Raw genomic sequence first — 25,792 nt, forward strand, 5'->3', positions numbered from 1 at the left:
TCACGACACGGTTTGGCATCGATGAAGAAGTGGCTGTAGCTGTCGTAGTCCTTGAATTCCAATGCTCGTGTAACCAAGATTTAGAGTCTTCAGTCCAGTTGAGTGTTGGAGGATGTAGCTTAGAGTAGCACAATCAGCCGGGTTCAGTATCACCTTGAACAGGTCAACCTCGTCGATTTCTGGTGCCACTGCTCTCACCACCTCTTCTTGCCTCAATTCTCTCAAACAGTGGAGAAGGTTAAGGAGCCTCTGATTCAATTCATATGTAATTTTACCCTTGAACCAATTGGTTAGAGGAACTAGAATGTTCAAGCCGAAAGGGTCCACTAAGCCGTGTAGTTTACCTTCTAGCCTAAACGATATAAGGCCCATGACAAAGCGAGAGAACATTTGCAGATTCTCCCATTGCTTTGAAGTCTTGAGTTCCATAGTGGTGGCAAGAAGCTCACTTTGGACAGGCTCTTGAGGAGAAATTCCAAAACACCAGAGGTCGAGGCATTGTAATAGCTCATCCACTGAAGAACTTATAGTTACTATACAATAGAGGGCAGCAAAAAACTCTTGAACAGTCATATGGAAGAAGGCAAACATCTCCGTGCTACTTTGCCCATCAACGTTGATAAAGATTCGATGAATGAAGCTGTCGGGTAGTTGAGCCGGTTCAAGTCCAAATCTTTGTAGGTCATCAGTAGTGAATAAAATTTTGCTTTCCAGCAGGGAAATGTAAGCAAGTTTCCCAAGTTTACAAAGGATGTCCTTCATCTTGGACAGCATAGCCGGACAGCAGAGGAAAATTGGTCCATTACTTATCTTTGGAGAGTCATCCCTGAGATGCATAATGGTACACAGATAGGATCTGTAGACCTCAGTCATCGTCTTGGGTGGGTTCTCAAGGCATGACTCTTCTATTTTGTTTTGGAAGAAGGGTTGTAAAGCAGTACATATGATAAAGCAGTACAGCGGGATGAAGGATAGACCTGATAGAGTGTCATTCTTCATAATATAATGAAAAACTTCTCCAGATATGGTCTTTTCTCTGAAGAACCTGAAGCAGAATTCTTCAACTTGTCTTTCCTCAAACCCAAGGATGACTACTTTCCGATCAAAAATATGTGTAGGAAGAGAAGGACGAGGTCTGCTTGTTACCACAATAGATGCTCCATGTAACAAAGACCCATTTAGGAGACTGGAAACCAAATCCTTTACCGGTGCTGGATCTTTGATGTTTTGGACTTTGGTTTCTTGACTTATAAGGTGTTTGAATTCGTCCAAGCCATCAAGAAGCACCAATAACTTATCTGGATGGTTGCAAAGGGCCTCCACTATGTTCTGGAGGTGGGCATGCTTCTTTCTTATGAGGTCCACAAGGCTAATTGGCCCCTCCAATAGGTTAAGCTCTCGGAAAGCAAAATTAATAGCGCATGAGACATTGCTGAAGGCCTTCTCAACGGCCCACTCATGCAGAATTTTTTGCATGGCATAGGTCTTCCCGATTCCAGCTATTCCAGTCATGAGAACTGTCTTTGGTCCCTGAGTTCCTGGTTCCAGAGGGGTGAAGATGTCCATGAGATTGATTTTCTGGTGCCGGTTGTGTTCATAGAGGCGGACTCGCCTATTGGCCAAGACAAGGTACTCGTGCTGGCCTTGTAGCCCTGCCGGATCCTCATCTGTGATAAAAACTTCAGTGTATCGAATTTCCAGCATCTCGCACAAGGTATGAGTGGTCTCCAGTTTTCCATGGACCTTGGCATTTTGTTTCAGTTGGGACAACTTGTGATTCTGCAAAACATCTGAAAAATAAAGAGTGTAATCTTAGAGGGGCTGCCCAGAATTAGTAGGCTACACTTCAACATACAGAGTATTGAAGGCCATGTTGATGACCTATCACTTATCACTTCCCCGGAGTTATGTACAGGAGATGTGCCGGGAGCCATGTACAGGAGATGTATAGGAGATATAAAGAGGTCTATGTACAGGAGATGTGCCGGGAGCCATGTACAGGAGATGTTTAGGAGATATAAAGAGGGCTATGTACAGGAGATGTGCCGGGAGCCATGTACAGGAGATGTATAGGAGATATAAAGAGGGCTATGTACAGGAGATGTGCCGGGAGCCATGTACAGGAGATGTATAGGAGATATAAAGAGGGCTATGTACAGGAGATGTGCCGGGAGCCATGTACAGGAGATGTATAGGAGATATAAAGAGGGCTATGTACAGGAGATGTGCCGGGAGCCATGTACAGGAGATGTATAGGAGATATAAAGAGGGCTATGTACAGGAGATGTGCCGGGAGCCATGTACAGGAGATGTATAGGAGATATAAAGAGGGCTATGTACAGGAGATGTGCCGGGAGCCATGTACAGGAGATGTATAGGAGATATAAAGAGGGCTATGTACAGGAGATGTGCCGGGAGCCATGTACAGGAGATGTATAGGAGATATAAAGAGGGCTATGTACAGGAGATGTGCCGGGAGCCATGTACAGGAGATGTATAGGAGATATAAAGAGGGCTATGTACAGGAGATGTGCCGGGAGCCATGTACAGGAGATGTATAGGAGATATAAAGAGGGCTATGTACAGGAGATGTGCCGGGAGCCATGTACAGGAGATGTATAGGAGATATAAAGAGGGCTATGTACAGGAGATGTGCCGGGAGCCATGTACAGGAGATGTATAGGAGATATAAAGAGGGCTATGTACAGGAGATGTGCCGGGAGCCATGTACAGGAGATGTATAGGAGATATAAAGAGGGCTATGTACAGGAGATGTGCCGGGAGCCATGTACAGGAGATGTATAGGAGATATAAAGAGGGCTATGTACAGGAGATGTGCCGGGAGCCATGTACAGGAGATGTATAGGAGATATAAAGAGGGCTATGTACAGGAGATGTGCCGGGAGCCATGTACAGGAGATGTATAGGAGATATAAAGAGGGCTATGTACAGGAGATGTACAGGAGATTCATAAACTTAAAGGGGTTGTCTGAATCTTTTGAAACTCTTGCAGCTGGGCTGGGGAGGCTGGGGAAGGTACTCGCCTCCTCCGTCGCTCCCGCTGTCTCGCTAGTCCGTGCCAATAGGGGCACTGTTGGGAGTTTGGCTTCTGGGCAGCCATGCCCACCCATCCCTATTCCCACCGCTGTATCACGCACTGAGATATGTGGACGGGTGGGGGTGGCCGACCACCTTGTCCATCCGGAAGCCAAACTCAGCAGAGCTTTCGTGCCCCTGTTGGCACGGATCAGTCAGACATCGGCAGAGGACACCAGGAGAGACGGAGGAGGTGAGTATTGCTTTCTTTTTTTAAAACCTACCTCCCCAGCCAACTGCAAGATTTCCAAAAGAGCCGAACAACCCCAACTAACTAGTAATACCTATTTAATGAAATTCTGCCAGGGAGAAATGAAAGGAATTCAACTTTTTCAGAGCAAGAAACCTTGGAGAAGCTTCGATGTGTAACAGCTCAGTTATGTTACAGCCCATTTTTAGTACAATAATATAGTTCAATCATTCACCATAGCTTTGCCTGGTACGTGATGAATTCTGCAAGCTTAGCACTTGAGGGTGACGGTTACAATAAGTAATTTATTATATTATGTTTATGACAGAAGGTCCATAAATTAAAAAAAAGTTATTCACTCACCTGTGAAACCATTGATCAGTGTGTAAGTTGTGCCGAGGTGGAGGATGCTCAAGTGAATGTACTGTCAGATCAGCAGATCCTACTCGCCACAACCCTAATCAGCTGCTCGAACATGACTTGGACATTACATCCCACAGTCATGACCAGTTTGTAGTTGGGTTGAATAGGGGTTGAGTTGCAATACCAGGTCTTGCCACTATAAGTGTATGGCACCATGAATGGCTTGTGAACAGGTCACAGTGCTTAAGAGTGGAGAAAGCCACAGCACTCGGTACGGTTCAATTCCAAGTCGTCTTTATTATAGCATCATCAGGCATAAAATTGCAACGTTTTGATTCCAAATGAATCTTTCTCAAGCATCATTTGGAATCGAAACGTTGCAATTTTATGCCTGATGATGCTATAATAAAGACGACTTGGAATTGAACCGTACCGAGTGCTGTGGCTTTCTCCACTCTTATGCTGTCTATGGGACTCTGAGCACCGGATCCCCAGCTGCGAGCACCACCCAAATCTTCTAGGAGTATCCAGGATTGCTGTCCTTTCTTCTCTTTTTTGCAGGTCACAGTGCTTGACATAGCTGAAGGGGGTGCGATCTGCCAGACCATCACCAATCTGATTTTGCGATCCTGTCCTAAGGGAAGGTCACCATATATAGATCCTGGTATACTCCTTTAATGTTGTTCAACATAATCTAATTTGTCACTCGAAATCTGAGAATAATGTGGTCAGTCATTGTCTTTACAAAGAGTCATCTCACCTTCCAGCTGTTGACGTTCACCTAGGGCAAGGGATGGTTGGCCTAAAGGAAAATAGGATATTTATAGGAGGACTAAAAGAAAAGATTTCAGACAGCCACAGGCATTTCATTATAGTCCACAGATTACACCATCAGATAAGAGATCTTCTCTCTATAAGGACCTCCAGTGTCTATAGGGAGGCCCTTCCATATCTAGTTGGGATCTACATTTAATTTTTCAAGGCTAGGTCAACAAAAATTGAGAAAAAATATACAAAATTTCAGTTCTTTGTATACAAATTACCCATCATGCAGGTGAATGGTAACTATAACCAAGCAGAGTCATCATACCTTCCATCAGAGGATGTCCACCTGGTGCATCGGATGGTTGTCCTATGGAAAAAAGTAGAGTTTCCATTATGGGGTCTGTCATTTTGGTCATGGACATTATATTTTTGTTAGTTAGTTGTTTCCTCAGATTCCAATGAAATTAAAGGTCATATGTTGGGCCTACCAGAGGTGGAGATCTTGAGGGCCCACCCTTCAACCATAAAATACCATTTAAGATGTATCATCAACAAGATGTAATAATCTACTGTATAATATTGGAATCATCCTATACGAAATAGATCATTATATCAAATTATTACTCCACTCATTTCCAAATGAAGATCTTTGGGGCTCATTATAAAGTGTTAGATCCTGGGGCCCATTATAAAGGGGCAGATTTACTTACCCGGTCCGTTCGCGATCCAGCGGCGCGTTCTCTGCGGTGGATTCGGGTCCGGCCGGGATTCATTAAGGTAGTTCCTCCGCCGTCCACCAGGTGGTGCTGCTGCGTTGAAGTCCGCTGGAATGCCTCGAAATACACCGGCCTATCCTGGATGAAGGTGAGTGAAATTTTCGCGACACAATTTTTTTTTTAAATGCGGCGGTTTTTTTCCAAATCCGCCGGGTTTTCGTTTGGCCACGCCCTCCGATTTCCGTCGCGTGCATGCCGGCGCCGATGCGCCAAAATCCGATCGCGTGCGCCAAAAACCCGGGGCAATACAGGGAAAATCGGCGCAAATCGGAAATATTCGGGTAACACGTCGGGAAAACGCGTATCGGGCCCTTAGTAAATGACCCCCAAAGTGTTAGATCCTGGGGCCTGTTATAAAGTATTAGAACGGGGGGGCCCACTGGAGGATTCTCCGATGCTCTGGTGGGCCAGTCTGACACTGTCTATGGTTGAGCCTAGGACTGGTTGGATTTTTCTCGTCCAACCATTTGCTTTCCCCGGGAGATAAGTATCTCCATGGACACCTAGTTAACGATTGTAACCTTTAAGAGCCTTGGTCAAAAATTTTGGCAATTTTGTACCAATTTTTTTTTGATTACACAGTGCCCTCCCAACTGATGATGTCATCACACTGGCTCTGTATGGTGACATCATCACAATTTGGCAAACAACTAGATGAGGACAGTAATTGGTTATTTTGACAACTGATATCTGGAGGCAATCGCTTGAAGTCCATGGTCCCCGAGTACTTGAGCAGTCTGGCTGGTTGCTGATGCTATTTTAACTGCTACAGTTACTACATTTTGCATGACAAAGGATTGAAAGGAAATGGGAAAATGGTTCAGGAAACACAAAAATGCTTCTTCTCCGGGTCCCTCAGGCGTGGCTCATGGTCGTTGCCTTGGTGCAGACGCTTGTGGCTTTCGGTTTTGCACGTCTAGGCAGTTGTTTATTACCCCGGCCGCAGTTATTGGCACGTATGAAAATTCCTGGACTTGTAACCCCATGGTAGATAAGAAGAGCAATAAAGAGATGCTACGTGATCTGGATGAGGGCGATTCTCAGGACTATCTCTATCTATTACCCAGCATTCTAACATACCTGGGGCATATCCTGGCTTCTTTGTCAAATGCAGTTTTTTTTAGACTTATTGGGGGTCATTTACTAAGGGCCCGATTCGCGTTTTCCCGACGTGTTACCCGAATATTTCCGATTTGCGCCAATTGTACCTGAATTGCCCCGGGATTTTGGCGCACGCGATCGGATTGTGGCGCATCGGTGCCGGCATGCGGACGACGGAAATCGGGGGGCGTGGCCGAATGATAACCCGACGTATTCGGAAATACCGCCGCATTTAAAAACCGAAAATGTGTCGCTTGGGAAGCGCTTACCTTCACCTGGTCCAGCTCGGTGTATTCCAGCGCGTTCAGATGATTCTCAGCGCAGCAGCGCCACCTGGTGGACGGCGGAGGAACTACCTTCATAAATCCCGGCCGGACCTGAATCCTGTGCAGAGAACGCGCCGCTGGATCGCGAATGGGCCGGGTAAGTAAATCTGCCCCATTAGGTGCAAATTTTTGTGCAACTCCAATACCAATGCATTTCCTGTGCATGGTCGGGACTGGCGTGTTTTTGTGCTTTTTTTTTGTGCCCTTTTAGACACGAAACAATGTTACATCAAAATGCTAAATGGCGAAATACAAGAAAAATCCACAAAAAATTGTGCAAATACCCAAATGTGCCCAAATGTCCATAAAATACAGCCAAAAAACGTACATCAGACTAAGATAAATCTGCCCCTATAGATGTTATTATAATAATAGTATGATGTCATTGTTATATAATTTAAGGTGACCGTGTCCCAACAGTGACAAAATACACACAGAAGCGAGACAAAACTTTTATTTTAAATATATTCACAAAAACAGCACAAAAAATATTACTGATCGATCGACCGACCGTTATATATCCAGGAGATGTAGTAGTAGGAGTAGTAGTAGTAATAGAAGGAGTAGTAGTAGTAGTAATAGGAGTAGTACTAGTAATAGGCGGAGTAGTAGTAATAGGAGTTGTAGTACTAGTAATAGGAGTAGTAGTAGTAGTAATAGGAGTAGTACTAGTAATAGGAGGAGGAGGAGTAATAGGAGTTGTAGAAGTAGTAGGAGTAATAGGAGTAGTAGTAGTACTAGTATTAGGAGTAGTAGTAGTAATGATAGGAGTAGTACTAATAATAGCAGGAGTAGTAATAGGAGTAGGAGTAATAGTAGTACTAGTAATAGGAGTAGTAGTAGTAGTACTAGTAATAGGAGTAGTAGTAGTAATAGGAGTAGTAGTAGTACTAGTAATAGGAGTAGTAGTAGTACTAGTAATAGGAGTAGTAGTAGTAATAGGAGGAGGAGGAGTAATAATAGGAGTAGTACTAATAAAAGCAGGAGTAGTAGTAGTAATAGTAGGAGTAATAGTACTAGTAATAGTAGTAGTACTAGTATTAGGAGTAGTAGTAGTACTAGTAATAGGAGTAGTAGTAGTAATAGGAGGAGGAGTAATAGTAGGAGTAGATGAGGTTGAGGTAAACTTTAGATAGATAGAGGCAGGGATAGGTAGGAGATGGAGTCTAGTTGTGGCTCAGATAATGCAGTCACATTGTAGATTGTCAGCTCTGTGGACCAGTTTTTGTCTGTGGTCTCTTTCTATGTGTGTAGTTCTGTACAAGATGCAGTATTGGGGGTAACTTTTTGAGAAGGCTCATAGGATGGAGGGGTCTTCTCTTTTCCTGACTATCAGGGTGTAGTCTATGGAGGTGGTGGGAGAGGGGGGAATGTGCAGTATTTAGGGGGTCATCACTTGTGTTGGGAATGGAGTTTGGGGGTCAGATAATATTCCATAGGGCGCTCTGCATACTGGCTCCTCCCTGTTGTCACTTCTCAATAGTTGTGGTGTTTGGATCATTGTGTTGTGGTGTTTCTGTCGCTCTGCGGGGGGCAGTTTTAGCTTCTTTGGTCTGTTCCCTCCGTGTTGATTGCATCGTTATCTTTCCTGTTAATTGTAAGCAGCAGCAGTCAGTCTTCTGCACCAATTACCGAGATACATAGTACATCCATATGGGGCAGTAATATGTGTCATATGGGGCAGTTATATGGGGCAGTAATATGTGTAATATGGGGCAGTAATATGTGTAATATGGGGCAGTAATATGTGTAATATGGGGCAGTAATATGTGTAATATGGGACAGTAATATGTATAATAAGGGGCAGTAATATGTGTCATATGGGGCAGTAATATGGGGCAGTAATATGTGTAATATGGGGCAGTAATATGTATAATAAGGGGCAGTAATATGTGTCATATGGGGCAGTAATATGGGGCAGTAATATGTGTCATATGGGGCAGTAATATGTGTAATATGGGGCAGTAATATGTGTCATATGGGGCAGTAATATGGGGCAGTAATATGTGTCATATGGGGCAGTAATATGTGTAATATGGGGCAGTAATATGTGTAATATGGGGCAGTAATATGTGTCATATGGGGCAGTAATATGTGTCATATAGGGCAGTAATATGTGTAATATGGGGCAGTAATATGGGGCAGTAATATGGGGCAGTAATATGTGTAATACGGGGCAGTATTATGTGTAATATGGGGCAGTAATATGTGTAATATGGGGCAGTAATATGTGTAATAAGGGGCAGTAATATGTGTCATATGGGGCAGTAATATGTGTCATATGGGGCAGTAATATGTGTCATATGGGGCAGTAATATGTGTCATATGGGGCAGTAATATGTGTCATATGGGGCAGTAATATGTGTAATATGGGGCAGTAATATGTGTCATATGGGGCAGTAATATGTGTCATATAGGGCAGTAATATGTGTAATATGGGGCAGTAATATGTGTAATATGGGGCAGTAATATGTGTAATATGGGGCAGTAATATGTGTAATACGGGGCAGTATTATGTGTCATATGGGGCAGTAATATGTGTCATATGGGGCAGTAATATGGGGCAGTAATATGTGTCATATGGGGCAGTAATATGTGTAATATGGGGCAGTAATATGTGTCATATGGGGCAGTAATATGTGTAATATGGGGCAGTAATATGTGTCATATGGGGCAGTAATATGTGTCATATGGGGCAGTAATATGTGTCATATAGGGCAGTAATATGTGTAATAAGGGGCAGTAATATGTGTAATATGGGGCAGTAATATGTGTAATATGGGGCAGTAATATGTGTAATAAGGGGCAGTAATATGTGTCATATGGGGCAGTAATATGTGTCATATGGGGCAGTAATATGGGGCAGTAATATGTGTAATATGGGGCAGTAATATGTGTAATATGGGGCAGTAATATGTGTAATATGGGGCAGTAATATGTGTCATATGGGGCAGTAATATGGGGCAGTAATATGTGTAATATGGGGCAGTAATATGTGTCATATGGGGCAGTAATATGTGTAATATGGGGCAGTAATATGTGTCATATGGGGCAGTAATATGTGTAATATGGGGCAGTAATATGTGTAATATGGGGCAGTAATAAGTGTAATAAGGGGCAGTAATATGTGTAATATGGGGCAGTAATATGTGTAATATGGGGCAGTAATATGTGTAACATGGGGCAGTAATATGTGTAATATGGGGCAGTAATATGTGTAACATGGGGCAGTAATATGTGTAATAAGGGGCATTAATATGTGTAATAAGGGGCAGTAATATGTGTAATATGGGGCAGTAATATGTGTCATATGGGGCAGTAATATGTGTCATATGGGGCAGTAATATGGGGCAGTAATATGTGTAATATGGGGCAGTAATATGTGTAATATGGGGCAGTAATATGTGTCATATGGGGCAGTAATATGTGTAATATGGGGCAGTAATATGTGTCATATGGGGCAGTAATATGTGTAATACGGGGCAGTATTATGTGTCATATGGGGCAGTAATATGTGTCATATGGGGCAGTAATATGGGGCAGTAATATGTGTAATATGGGGCAGTAATATGTGTAATATGGGGCAGTAATATGTGTCATATGGGGCAGTAATATGTGTAATATGGGGCAGTAATATGTGTCATATGGGGCAGTAATATGTGTCATATAGGGCAGTAATATGTGTAATATGGGGCAGTAATATGTGTAATATGGGGCAGTAATATGTGTAATAAGGGGCAGTAATATGTGTCATATGGGGCAGTAATATGTGTCATATGGGGCAGTAATATGGGGCAGTAATATGTGTCATATGGGGCAGTAATATGTGTAATATGGGGCAGTAATATGTGTAATATGGGGCAGTAATATGTGTCATATGGGGCAGTAATATGGGGCAGTAATATGTGTAATATGGGGCAGTAATATGTGTAATATGGGGCAGTAATATGTGTCATATGGGGCAGTAATATGTGTAATAAGGGGCAGTAATATGTGTCATATGGGGCAGTAATATGTGTCATATGGGGCAGTAATATGTGTAATATGGGGCAGTAATATGTGTCATATGGGGCAGTAATATGTGTAATATGGGGCAGTAATATGTGTCATATGGGGCAGTAATATGTGTAATAAGGGGCAGTAATATGTGTAATATGGGGCAGTAATATGTGTCATATGGGGCAGTAATATGTGTAATATGGGGCAGTAATATGTGTAATATGGGGAAGTAATATGTGTCATATGGGGCAGTAATATGTGTCATATAGGGCAGTAATATGTGTAATATGGGGCAGTAATATGTGTAATATGGGGCAGTAATATGTGTCATATGGGGCAGTAATATGTGTCATATGGGGCAGTAATATGTGTAATATGGGGCAGTAATATGGGGCAGTAATATGTGTAATATGGGGCAGTAATATGTGTAATAAGGGGCAGTAATATGTGTAATATGGGGCAGTAATATGTGTCATATGGGGCAGTATTATGTGTAATAAGGGGCAGTAATATGTGTAATATGGGGCAGTAATATGTGTAATATGTGTTATATGGGGCAGTAATATGTGTCATATAGGGCAGTAATATGTGTAATATGGGGCAGTAATATGTGTAATATGGGGCAGTAATATGTGTAATATGGGGCAGTAATATGTGTAATATGATGCAGTAATATGTGTCATATAGGGCAGTAATATGTGTAATATGGGGCAGTAATATGTGTCATATGGGGCAGTAATATGTGTCATATGGGGCAGTAATATGGGGCAGTAATATGTGTAATAAGGGGCAGTAATATGTGTAATATGGGGCAGTAATATGTGTAATAAGGGGCAGTAATATGTGTAATATGGGGCAGTAATATGTGTCATATGGGGCAGTATTATGTGTAATAAGGGGCAGTAATATGTGTTATATGGGGCAGTAATATGTGTAATATGGGGCAGTATTATGTGTAATATGGGGCAGTAATATGTGTAATATGGGGCAGTAATATGTGTCATATGGGGCAGTAATATGTGTAATAAGGGGCAGTAATATGTGTAATATGGGGCAGTAATATGTGTAATATGGGGCAGTAATATGTGTCATATGGGGCAGTAATATGTGTCATATGGGGCAGTAATATGTGTAATATGGGGCAGTAATATGTGTCATATGGGGCAGTAATATGTGTAATATGGGGCAGTAATATGTGTAATATGGGGCAGTAATATGTGTAATATGGGGCAGTAATATGTGTCATATGGGGCAGTAATATGTGTAATAAGGGGCAGTAATATGTGTAATATGGGGCAGTAATATGTGTCATATGGGGCAGTAATATGTGTAATATGGGGCAGTAATATGTGTAATATGGGGAAGTAATATGTGTCATATGGGGCAGTAATATGTGTCATATAGGGCAGTAATATGTGTAATATGGGGCAGTAATATGTGTAATATGGGGCAGTAATATGTGTCATATGGGGCAGTAATATGTGTCATATGGGGCAGTAATATGTGTAATATGGGGCAGTAATATGGGGCAGTAATATGTGTAATATGGGGCAGTAACATGTGTAATAAGGGGCAGTAATATGTGTAATATGGGGCAGTAATATGTGTCATATGGGGCAGTATTATGTGTAATAAGGGGCAGTAATATGTGTAATATGGGGCAGTAATATGTGTAATATGTGTTATATGGGGCAGTAATATGTGTCATATGGGGCAGTAATATGTGTAATATGGGGCAGTAATATGTGTCATATGGGGCAGTATTATGTGTAATAAGGGGCAGTAATATGTGTAATATGGGGCAGTAATATGTGTAATATGTGTTATATGGGGCAGTATTATGTGTAATATGGGGCAGTAATATGTGTAATATGGGGCAGTAATATGTGTCATATGGGGCAGTAATATGTGTAATATGGGGCAGTAATATGTGTAATATGGGGAAGTAATATGTGTCATATGGGGCAGTAATATGTGTCATATAGGGCAGTAATATGTGTAATATGGGGCAGTAATATGTGTAATATGGGGCAGTAATATGTGTCATATGGGGCAGTAATATGTGTCATATAGGGCAGTAATATGTGTAATATGGGGCAGTAATATGTGTAATATGGGGCAGTAATATGTGTCATATGGGGCAGTAATATGTGTAATAAGGGGCAGTAATATGTGTAATATGGGGCAGTAATATGTGTCATATGGGGCAGTAATATGTGTCATATGGGGCAGTAATATGTGTAATATGGGGCAGTAATATGTGTCATATGGGGCAGTAATATGTGTCATATGGGGCAGTAATATGTGTAATATGGGGCAGTAATATGTGTAATATGGGGAAGTAATATGTGTCATATGGGGCAGTAATATGTGTCATATAGGGCAGTAATATGTGTAATATGGGGCAGTAATATGTGTAATATGGGGCAGTAATATGTGTCATATGGGGCAGTAATATGTGTCATAAGGGGCAGTAATATGTGTCATATAGGGCAGTAATATGTGTAATATGGGGCAGTAATATGTGTAATATGGGGCAGTAATATGTGTCATATGGGGCAGTAATATGTGTCATATGGGGCAGTAATATGGGGCAGTAATATGTGTAATATGATGCAGTAATATGTGTCATATAGGGCAGTAATATGTGTAATATGGGGCAGTAATATGTGTAATATGGGGCAGTAATATGTGTAATAAGGGGCAGTAATATGTGTAATATGGGGCAGTAATATGTGTCATATGGGGCAGTATTATGTGTAATAAGGGGCAGTAATATGTGTTATATGGGGCAGTAATATGTGTAATATGGGGCAGTATTATGTGTAATATGGGGCAGTATTATGTGTAATATGGGGCAGTAATATGTGTAATATGGGGCAGTATTATGTGTAATATGGGGCAGTAATATGTGTAATAAGGGGCAGTAATATGTGTCATATGGGGCAGTAATATGTGTCATATGGGGCAGTAATATGTGTAATATGGGGCAGTATTATGTGTAATATGGGGCAGTAATATGGGGCAGTAATATGTGTCATATGGGGCAGTATTATGTGTAATATGGGGCAGTAATATGTGTAATAAGGGGAAGTAATATGTGTAATAAGGGGCAGTAATATGGGGCAGTATTATGTGTAATATGGGGCAGTAATATGTGTAATATGGGGCAGTAATATGCTTAATAAGGGGCAGTAATATGTGTAATATGGGGCAGTAATATGTGTAATATGGGGCAGTAATATGTGTAATATGGGGCAGTAATATGTGTCATATGAGGTATTAATATGTGTAATATGGGGCAGTAATATGTGTAATATGGGGTATTAATATGTGTAATATGGGGCAGTAATATGTGTAATATGGGGCAGTAATATGTGTAATATGGGACAGTTATATGTGTAATAAGGGGCAGTAATATGTGTAATATGGGGCAGTAATATGTGTAATATGGGGCAGTAATATGTGTAATATGGGACAGTAATATGTGTAATATGGGGCAGTAATATGTGTAATATGGGACAGTAATATGTGTAATAAGGGGCAGTAATATGTGTAATATGGGGCAGTAATATGTGTAATATGGGGCAGTAATATGTGTCATATGGGGCAGTAATATGTGTCATATGGGGCAGTAATATGTGTAATATGGGGCAGTAATATGTGTAATAAGGGGCAGTAATATGTGTAATATGGGGCAGTAATATGTGTAATATGGGGCAGTAATATGTGTAATAAGGGGCAGTAATATGTGTAATATGGGGCAGTAATATGTGTAATATGGGGCAGTATTATGTGTAATATGGGGCAGTAATATGTGTCATATGGGGCAGTAATATGTGTAATATGGGACAGTAATATGTGTAATAAGGGGCAGTAATATGTGTAATATGGGGCAGTAATATGTGTAATATGGGGCAGTAATATGTGTAATATGGGGCAGTAATATGTGTAATATGGGGCAGTAATATGTGTAATATGGGACAGTTATATGTGTAATAAGGGGCAGTAATATGTGTAATATGGGGCAGTAATATGTGTAATATGGGGCAGTAATATGTGTAATATGGGGCAGTAATATGGGGCAGTAATATGTGTAATATGGGACAGTAATATGTGTAATATGGGACAGTAATATGTGTAATAAGGGGCAGTAATATGTGTAATATGGGGCAGTATTATGTGTAATATGGGGCAGTAATATGTGTAATATGGGGCAGTAATATGTGTAATATGGGGCAGTAATATGGGGCAGTAATATGTGTAATATGGGACAGTAATATGTGTAATATGGGACAGTAATATGTGTAATAAGGGGCAGTAATATGTGTAATATGGGGCAGTATTATGTGTAATATGGGGCAGTAATATGTGTAATAAGGGGCAGTAATATGTGTAATAAGGGGCAGTAATATGTGTAATATGGGGCAGTAATATGTGTAATATGGGGCAGTAATATGTGTCATATGGGGCAGTAATATGTGTCATATAGGGCAGTAATATGTGTAATATGGGGCAGTAATATGTGTAATATGGGGCAGTAATATGTGTAATAAGGGGCAGTAATATGTGTAATATGGGGCAGTAATATGTGTAACATGGGGCAGTAATATGTGTAATATGGGGCAGTAATATGTGTAACATGGGGCAGTAATATGTGTAATAAGGGGCATTAATATGTGTAATAAGGGGCAGTAATATGTGTAATATGGGGCAGTAATATGTGTAATATGGGGCAGTAATATGTGTAATATGGGGCAGTAATATGTGTAATATGGGGCAGTAATATGTGTAATATGGGGCAGTAATATGTGTAATATGGGGCAGTTATATGTGTAATAAGGGGCAGTAATATGTGTAATAAGGGGCAGTAATATGTGTAATATGGGGCAGTAATATGTGTAATATGGGGCAGTAATATGTGTAATATGGGGCAGTAATATGTGTAATATGGGGCAGTTATATGTGTAATATGGGGCAGTTATATGTGTAATAAGGGGCAGTAATATGTGTAATAAGGGGCAGTAATATGTGTAATATGGGGCAGTAATATGTGTAATATGGGGCAGTAATATGTGTAATATGGGGCAGTATTATGTGTAATATGGGACAGTAATATGTGTAATATGGGGCAGTAATATGTGTAATATGGGGCAGTAATATGTGTAATATGGGGCAGTAATATGGGGCAGTAATATGTGTAATATGGGACAGTAATATGTGTAATATGGGACAGTAATATGTGTAATAAGGGGCAGTAATATGTGTAATATGGGGCAGTATTATGTGTAATATGGGGCAGTAATATGTGTAATAAGGGGCAGTAATATGTGTAATAAGGGGCAGTAATATGTGTAATATGGGGCAGTAATATGTGTAATATGGGGCAGTAATATGTGTAATATGGGGCAGTATTATGTGTAATATGGGACAGTAATATGTGTAATATGGGGCAGTAATATGTGTAATATGGGGCAGTAATATGTGTAATATGGGGCAGTAATATGGGGCAGTAATATGTGTAATATGGGACAGTAATATGTGTAATATGGGACAGTAATATGTGTAATAAGGGGCAGTAATATGTGTAATATGGGGCAGTATTATGTGTAATATGGGGCAGTAATATGTGTAATATGGGGCAGTAATATGTGTAATATGGGGCAGTAATATGGGGCAGTAATATGTGTAATATGGGACAGTAATATGTGTAATATGGGACAGTAATATGTGTAATAAGGGGCAGTAATATGTGTAATATGGGGCAGTATTATGTGTAATATGGGGCAGTAATATGTGTAATAAGGGGCAGTAATATGTGTAATAAGGGGCAGTAATATGTGTAATATGGGGCAGTAATATGTGTAATATGGGGCAGTAATATGTGTCATATGGGGCAGTAATATGTGTCATATAGGGCAGTAATATGTGTAATATGGGGCAGTAATATGTGTAATATGGGGCAGTAATATGTGTAATAAGGGGCAGTAATATGTGTAATATGGGGCAGTAATATGTGTAACATGGGGCAGTAATATGTGTAATATGGGGCAGTAATATGTGTAACATGGGGCAGTAATATGTGTAATAAGGGGCATTAATATGTGTAATAAGGGGCAGTAATATGTGTAATATGGGGCAGTAATATGTGTAATATGGGGCAGTAATATGTGTAATATGGGGCAGTAATATGTGTAATATGGGGCAGTAATATGTGTAATATGGGGCAGTAATATGTGTAATATGGGGCAGTAATATGTGTAATATGGGGCAGTTATATGTGTAATAAGGGGCAGTAATATGTGTAATAAGGGGCAGTAATATGTGTAATATGGGGCAGTAATATGTGTAATATGGGGCAGTAATATGTGTAATATGGGGCAGTAATATGTGTAATATGGGGCAGTTATATGTGTAATATGGGGCAGTTATATGTGTAATAAGGGGCAGTAATATGTGTAATAAGGGGCAGTAATATGTGTAATATGGGGCAGTAATATGTGTAATATGGGGCAGTAATATGTGTAATATGGGGCAGTATTATGTGTAATATGGGACAGTAATATGTGTAATATGGGGCAGTAATATGTGTAATATGGGGCAGTATTATGTGTGTGTATCCCTCTTCCCTATGTAATTGCCGTTTTTCAGTTACTATCTACCATTCTATCTACTTTTACCTAAAAATAGGCCCTATTAAAGGGGAAGTCCAATTTAGAAAGTTTTGCCTCCTTTCTTGCCGATATATCTATCGGCAGCAAACACGGTCACCTCACTACTTCCAGTCCGGCCAATACTGGAAGTCAGTGGTGTAACTAGGAGCTGATGGGCCCCAGTGCAAAGTCTGTGCCAGGCCCCCAACTATAATGTATGGTTTATAGTAATAGTCATATGGGAAAGTGACACCATAAGGGCCCCCTAACCTCTTGGACCCGGGTGTGATCGCAACCTCTGCACCCCATCAAGTTAAAGGGGTATTCTCGTCTCGGCATTCACGTTCAGTTTCATTAATCTTCCATATATAAACATTTCTTCAATTGGATGTTATTAAAAAAAATGTTTCTGTGTGAAGATAATTTCCCATAAACATAGCCATGTTGTCCCTTAGAAACGAGATGGCTTCCTCGGTTACGACCACGTCACATTTAGGCAGCAGGGGCCAGACATGCGCTATTGAGCCCTGCCTGACCACCAGGATTCAGCAATCATTACCACAGGACGGCTGCAAGACATGTATTATTCTCAGATATTTCATATACAAAAACTTTTTGTTTATTTGTGCAATCCCTCCAGCAGAGGTGGTCGTATCCGAGGAAGCCATCTCGTTTATAAGGGACCATATGGCTACATTTATGGGAAATTATCTTCACACAGGAACATTTTTTTTAATAACATCTAATTGAAGAAATGTTTATTAATGGCAGATTAATGAAACTGAATGTGACTGCCCAGATGAGACGAGAATACCCCTTTAAGCCCCTACTGGAAGTGGAATAAATGAAGACGGCACCAATACACCAGAGGGAAGGTGAGTATCCTTGTTAGTTTTCCAGGTTGTCCTGGGAAAACCCATGAGAAGAGCTCTGAGTATGGTAGTCAGATACATTGCGGGTGCTGTCACATGTAGCGATTTGACTCTGTTTAGAATCAGAACCAAAGCACACGGGACGGGCAATAGGCCAATCACGTATGCATTTCTATGGAAACACACGTGATTGGTACCCAGCATCCGGTGTCTTGCATTTAGAGGGTGCTGGTTACCGATTGCTTGTGTTCCCGCTCCCATACGCTTTGATTCTGTTTCTAAGTGGAGTCCGAGCGCTAACGTGTGACCGCCCACTGTATCTAAGCTTAGCGTATCTCTCGGTGCTCATGTCTCTATACAGGGTACAGTAAGTAGTGACTTACCTCCTTTCTCCAGGTTGTACTTCTTTCCACGTTTCAGGGTACCTTTTAACTTCGACCAGGTCGACTTCTTCTTCGTTTTCTCCAGATCTGTAATGACTGAGGGAGAACAAGAGGCGTCAGGAGACGGTTGTCTCGTTATTCGAGCCCCCACTTCTAGAGTTCCTTTGGGAATATTGGGTTCTCCCTCTAAATTGTCCTGATATGGGGTCTTTTCAAACCATTTGTGCGCCCTGACGCTGTGTTCACATTTGGCATTTCAATTGTGTTTTCAAGCGCGACTGAATGGCTCCACCTGCGATCACACATTGGGGCTCATTAATTAAGGGTTGCTCTGTGCACTTTTGTCGTAACGTGCACCTTCTTGCACAGGTATATAAGAAGTGTGTGTGTGCTGTGCTGCCTCCATGCCACACAAATAAGGCCGGCGACACACGTGGCGTTTTGAACCCGTTTTTGACCATTTTTAAGCAGTCCGTTAAAAAAAACGCATGCCTTTTTGACTGGTTTTACCAACTATCTTAATTAAAACTGGTCAAAAATGGATGTGTTTTAAAAAAATGCACGCGTTTTTTAACTAACTGCTTAAAAATGGCCCAAAAACAGGTTCAAAAGGCCACGTGTGTCGCCGGCCTTAGGGAGCGTGCTGTCGGATGGTCCAACTGATTCGGACCCAGAGCCGTATTTAACTTACATATACTAAGGGTCCAGCGGCCGCATTTTCGACGAGTTTCCCGACTTTTCGGGGATCGGGGACTGTGTTACACACAATCGCATTTTCATGCGACAGAAATGGGGGCGGAGGGGTGTTCTGTGGGACAAATTGACGGATTCGGACTGAGTGTGGGATTTAAATTTTAAATTTGTGTCGCATCCAACGCACTTACATGCACCAGGAAGAAGAAGGTGAACTCCTGCGGACCTGAGCGGGGAAGCGACACATGCAGGATATCGGGGGCACCATCTTAGTGACTCCCCGCACAGCGCATTATACACAGACAATGCACTTACATGCACCAGGAAGAAGAAGGTGAACTCCGGGGACCTGAGCAGGGAAGCGACACATGCAGGATATCGGGCGCAGGATCTTAGTGACCCCCGCACAGCGCATTATACACAGACAATGCACTTACATGCACCAGGAAGAAGAAGGTGAACTCCGGGGACCTGAGCGGGGAAGCGACACATGCAGGATATCGGGTGCAGGATCTTAGTGACTCCCCGCACAGCGCATTATACACGGACAATGCACTTACATGCACCAGGAAGAAGAAGGTGAACTCCGGGGACCTGAGCGGGGAAGCGTCACATGCAGGATATGGAGGGCAGGATCTTAGTGACTCCCCGCACAGCACATTATACACGGACAATGCACTTACATGCACCAGGTAGAAGAAGGTGAACTCCGGGGACCTGAGCGGGGAAGTGACACATGCAGGATATCGGGTGCACAATCTTAGTGACTCCCCGCACAGCACATTATACACGGACAATGCACTTACATGCACCAGGAAGAAGAAGGTGAACTCCGGGGACCTGAGCGGGGAAGCGACACATGCAGGATATCGGGCGCAGGATCTTAGTGACTCCCCGCACAGCGCATTATACACGGACAATGCACTTACATGCACCAGGAAGAAGGTGAACTCCGGGGACCTGAGCGGGGAAGCGACACATGCAGGATATCGGGCGCACGATCTTAGTGACTCCCCACACAGCGCATTATACACGGACAATGCACTTACATGCACCAGGAAGAAGAAGGTGAACTCCGGGGACCTGAGCGGGGAAGAGACACATGCAGGATATCGGGTGCAGGAGCTTAGTGACTCCCCGCACAGCGCATTATACACGGACAATGCACTTACATGCACCAGGAAGAAGAAGGTGAACTCCAGGGACCTGAGCGGGGAAGTGACACATGCAGGATATCGGGGGCACGATCTTAGTGACTCCCCGCACAGCACATTATACACGGACAATGCACTTACATGCACCAGGAAGAAGAAGGTGAACTCTGGGGACCTGAGCGGGGAAGCAACACATGCAGGATATCGGGCACATGATCTTAGTGACTCCCCGCACAGCACATTATACACGGACAATGCACTTACATGCACCAGGAAGAAGAAGGTGAACTCCGGGGACCTGAGCGGGGAAGCGACACATGCAGGATATCGGGCGCAGGATCTTAGTGACTCCCCGCACAGCGCATTATACACGGACAATGCACTTACATGCACCAGGAAGAAGGTGAACTCCGGGGACCTGAGCGGGGAAGCGACACATGCAGGATATCGGGCGCACGATCTTAGTGACTCCCCACACAGCGCATTATACACGGACAATGCACTTACATGCACCAGGAAGAAGAAGGTGAACTCCGGGGACCTGAGCGGGGAAGAGACACATGCAGGATATCGGGTGCAGGATCTTAGTGACTCCCCGCACAGCGCATTATACACGGACAATGCACTTACATGCACCAGGAAGAAGAAGGTGAACTCCAGGGACCTGAGCGGGGAAGTGACACATGCAGGATATCGGGGGCACGATCTTAGTGACTCCCCGCACAGCACATTATACACGGACAATGCACTTACATGCACCAGGAAGAAGAAGGTGAACTCTGGGGACCTGAGCGGGGAAGCAACACATGCAGGATATCGGGCACACGATCTTAGTGACTCCCCGCACAGCACATTATACACGGACAATGCACTTACATGCACCAGGAAGAAGAAGGTGAACTCCGGGGACCTGAGCGGGGAAGAGACACATGCAGGATATCGGGCGCAGGATCTTAGTGACTCCCCGCACAGCGCATTATACACGGACAATGCACTTACATGCACCAGGAAGAAGAAGGTGAACTCCCGGGACATGAGCGGGGAAGCGACACATGCAGGATATCGGGCGCAGGATCTTAGTGACTCCCCGCACAGCGCATTATACACGGACAATGCACTTACATGCACCAGGAAGAAGAAGGTGAACTCCGGGGACCTGAGCGGGGAAGAGACATATGCAGGATATCGGGTGCAGGATCTTAGTAAATCTCGGCACAGAGCAGTATACACGGACAATGCACTTACATGCACCAGGAAGAAGAAGGTGAACTCTGGGGACCTGAGCGGGGAAGCAACACATGCAGGATATCGGGCACACGATCTTAGTGACTCCCCGCACAGCACATTATACACGGACAATGCACTTACATGCACCAGGAAGAAGAAGGTGAACTCCGGGGACCTGAGCGGGGAAGAGACACATGCAGGATATCGGGCGCAGGATCTTAGTGACTCCCCGCACAGCGCATTATACACGGACAATGCACTTACATGCACCAGGAAGAAGAAGGTGAACTCCCGGGACATGAGCGGGGAAGCGACACATGCAGGATATCGGGCGCAGGATCTTAGTGACTCCCCGCACAGCGCATTATACACGGACAATGCACTTACATGCACCAGGAAGAAGAAGGTGAACTCCGGGGACCTGAGCGGGGAAGAGACATATGCAGGATATCGGGTGCAGGATCTTAGTAAATCTCGGCACAGAGCAGTATACACGGACAATGCACTTACATGCACTGGGTAGAAGAAGGTGAAGTCCAGGGACCTGAGTGGGGAAGCGACAAATGCAGGATATCGGACGCAGGATCTTAGTGACTCCCCGCACATCGCATTATACACGGACAATGCACTTACATGCACCAGGAAGAAGAAGGTGAACTCCAGGGACCTGAGTGGGGAAGCGACAAATGCAGGATATCGGGCACACGATCTTCTTGAATTGCGGCAGATGTGCATTGCGGCAGACGTTCCGGAATCAGGGATCGTGCAGGACTGGGTAAGTAAATGTGCTTCATCGTGTGTCCAATGAGCCACAAAATTGGGACCAAGAGTCGGGCCGTGCACCACATTTACAATTATCATTGCGTCACACTCGCCATGTAAAAGGTGCACCAAAAAAATTTGGTGTGTCAGAGCAGTGCAGGTGGCGCCAGATTCATGAAGGCCGTGTGCCATATTTCAAGAGTCTGGCGCCCCCTGCACACTACACAGGACACTGCATATATTACAGACTGCACTAGTTTTGATAAATATAACCCATTTTTTTCAATGAGTGTTTTCACATTGGTTTATTTTTTCACTGATCCGTTGGAAAAAATTATGAGACGTGTCCTATTTTTTTTCACGGATCACAAAAGGCAATAGAAGTCTATGGGCCCACAGAAAAAAACCTGAAAAATCCAGCGAGGGCATTTATCATAGTTTTCTTTTGTCTGGTGCTTATTTGTACCTGTTTATGTGGGTTTTTTTCCTACCCATATTTATCAAAGTGGGGTTTTTTTTTGTATCGGATCAAATTTTTTTTATTTGAGATTTTTTTGTCAAATGTCGCAGAAATGTCTCAAGCTACTGCAAAATTTCACAAAGCAGTCTCCAGAGTGCAAGGGCAAAGAAAATGAAAAGAAACACATCCATAATTCTGCCAACTACATAAAATAACAACACTACAAACCACAAACCATCATACAAGAGATTCAGCAGCAGTTCTGCCAAATCTTTCTGAATATCCTGAGTCAAGCATAAAATCATCAGATTCTATTTCAAAAGTATTTCCGCCAAAATTTTGACATTTTCGTACGTCAAAAATCTGAACACTAATGACAAATCAGGCGCAAAACTGAAAAACGAACATGTTTGATAAGTCCCTCTTCAGGTGTTATGTTTTCAAAGCAATGTAAACCCCTTTTGGTCTGAGCCATTTTAGAGCCTTAGGGTGAAGACACACATGGCGTTTTTGGGCCGTTTTTGGGCCGTTTTTACTAAGTGCGTTTTCAGATCGTTAAAAACGCATGCGTTAAAAAACGCATCCGTTTTTTAAAAACGCATGCGTTTTTTGAAAACGCACGCGTTTTTGTCCGGTTTTCCGAAATTGCGCAATGAAAAACGGACAAAAACGCATGCGTTTTCAAAAAACGCATGCGTTTTTAAAAACCGGATGCGTTTTTTAACGCATGCGTTTTTAACGATCTGAAAACGCACTTAGTAAAAACGGCCCAAAAACGGCCCAAAAACGCCATGTGTGTCTTCACCCTTAGGACCAGGCCTGATTTTTAAAAAAATCTGCCCTGTGTCGCTATATGAGGTTATACCTTTGTAAGGCTTTAAAGGGCACCTACCACCACAAATCTACCTATAAATTTAGATCGGGTGGTAGGTGGATAAATGGGAAGTGAGGATTGCCCTTTTAAGGGCTAATCCTCATGTCCCTGCACTTTTTTGATAACTTTTATTAGCCTTATATGTAAATTTTGTTATGCGGCTACTGGGGCGTGGAGTAGCCGCAGCTGAGGCTACATGGCGCAGCTACTCCACGCCCCGGTAGCCTCTTTACTCCTCCTACCCAAAATCTTCGGCGTGCAGCTCCTTGTAGCTGCACGCCCTCGTCCGACGAACCTGCCGTCTGCGTATGCACAGAACAGCAGGCCTGCGCCTGTGCGATCACTGCTCCGAAGCCGCAGCTGCACAGGCGCGGGCCCGCTGTTCTGCGCATGCACATCCGTTTTTGACAGGCTTGACCAATAATCTTAATTCAAACTGGTCAAAAAACGCAGATGTTTATAAACTACATCTCTCAATGTGTGAAAAATCAACTTTGAGGGTGATGCCACACATCCGTTTTCAGTCCGTTTTTGGACGTTTACAATGCGTTTGGCTGCTTACAACCTGTTTATCTATTAAGATCATTGGGAAAAAACGGACTAAAAACTGACCAAAAACGCCATGTGTGGCATCACCCTAAGAAGTATTTTAACCGTTTAGATATTTCACAGGGGTTAAAACAAAATGGAGGTGTAATTTACAAGCTGTAATATATTTTTAGACAATACATTAATTTTGTCCAAAAAATAAACCATCACAAAGTATTAAATGACGAAAAAACTCCACAAAGTTTGATCCCCAATTTCTCCCGAGTATGAGGACGCCCCATATGTGGTGGTGACTGCTGTACGGGCGCACGGCCGGGCATAGAACGGAAGGAGGAGCCATTCACAGGAGATCTGCACTGTCAGATTGTACAGGCTATATGGACATATGGGAGATTATTTTTTTGTGGATGAGATCCACTTTTCAGGTACATCAATAGCTTATAATCAGATTTTATTAACTCTTTCTTGGCGGTGGTTAAATAAATCATTAATTCTTGTTTATGCTTTTTAGCATTTTTTTTCCCCAGATGTTCACTGTTATATTTATTCTATGGGTCATCACGATTACGGCGATTCCCCGTTTATATAGCTTTTCATATTTAACTTGTTTTGCAGAATATTGAACTCATTTTGTAAGAAATGTGCTTGTTTTTGCATCACTATGTATTACTGGGCCTAATATTTTAAATTTTTTTTTAGAGCTTATTTTTTGCTGTACTTTTTCTTTGTATTAGGTCAGGGTAAAAGTTACTTTTTGATTGCCTTTTATGCTGTTTTTATGAGGTCCAATGTGAAAATTTCTGGATTTCAGTGTTTAGTCGCGATCCTGGCCTGCTCTGAGTTACAGCTGTATCAGGATTCTGCTTGAATACTGCAAATGTCATTGAGAGCAGAGAGGATTGGCTCCTGAGCAGTTCAATGCACAGAGCACAGCAGTGTGAGAACACTCCCCAGCGCGCTTGGAGAAGCTTCAATCCTGGGATATAAATCCATATTTAACAGCCCTAATGCTAATAGCAACATCTAACAAAGGTCCAATTACACATCTCTCCAGGCACAATACCAAAATCTGGCTGCAGTTTGTATTGTCCCACCTGCTGACAGGTTCCCTTTAAGCTTATGATGGTTCCCATGTATATAGGCCTCCTTAGACATGAAGTAGAGGTTGAAGGCGTCTTGTTGGTATAAACTCACCAATGACATCAGTCGGCTGCTTGAAATAAATAGGAAATGTGTTTCGTAGCCATTCACGGAGCTCCGGGCAGTAATTCTCTTGGATCTGCTGGAGAACATGGATGAAGGTCCTGCAGCTGTTCTCGTTCTTCAGCATGACCTCCAGCAGGGAGATGACCTGGTTTTTCTCAGGTCTGCTATCCAGAAGGGTGAAATAAACCTGCTGGGATATGGCCCCATCATCATGGAGCCACCGCAGCAGCACCACGGGGTTCTTCTCTAACCACGTCACCAAGGATGATCTACAAGACTGGACCTTAGAGAGACACTCCGTCTTCTCTGACATCTAAAGAGAATAAAAACATCAGCTACGTGC

At 42.7% G+C, this 25,792-nt stretch overlaps 1 protein-coding gene across 4 annotated transcripts in view; it reads right to left on the reverse strand.

Moving 5' to 3' along the window:
- Window positions 1-25,792, reverse strand: part of LOC140134579 (NACHT, LRR and PYD domains-containing protein 12-like) — a 34,042-nt gene that overhangs the window by 6,818 nt on the left and 1,432 nt on the right. For 3 of the 4 annotated variants that reach the window (XM_072154988.1, XM_072154989.1, XM_072154987.1), the window contains exons 2-6: window positions 25,438-25,762; window positions 18,525-18,620; window positions 4,740-4,781; window positions 4,410-4,451; window positions 5-1,790 (exon numbers count right to left, since the gene is read on the reverse strand). In XM_072154988.1, coding sequence (XP_072011089.1) covers window positions 5-1,790; window positions 4,410-4,451; window positions 4,740-4,781; window positions 18,525-18,620; window positions 25,438-25,762 — 2,291 coding nt within the window. The remainder of the gene's footprint in view (window positions 1-4; window positions 1,791-4,409; window positions 4,452-4,739; window positions 4,782-18,524; window positions 18,621-25,437; window positions 25,763-25,792) is intronic. The other variant, XM_072154990.1, reaches the window with a different exon arrangement.

Source organism: Engystomops pustulosus, chromosome 6, assembly GCF_040894005.1.
Source record: "Engystomops pustulosus chromosome 6, aEngPut4.maternal, whole genome shotgun sequence".
Classification (NCBI taxonomy): domain Eukaryota; kingdom Metazoa; phylum Chordata; class Amphibia; order Anura; family Leptodactylidae; genus Engystomops; species Engystomops pustulosus.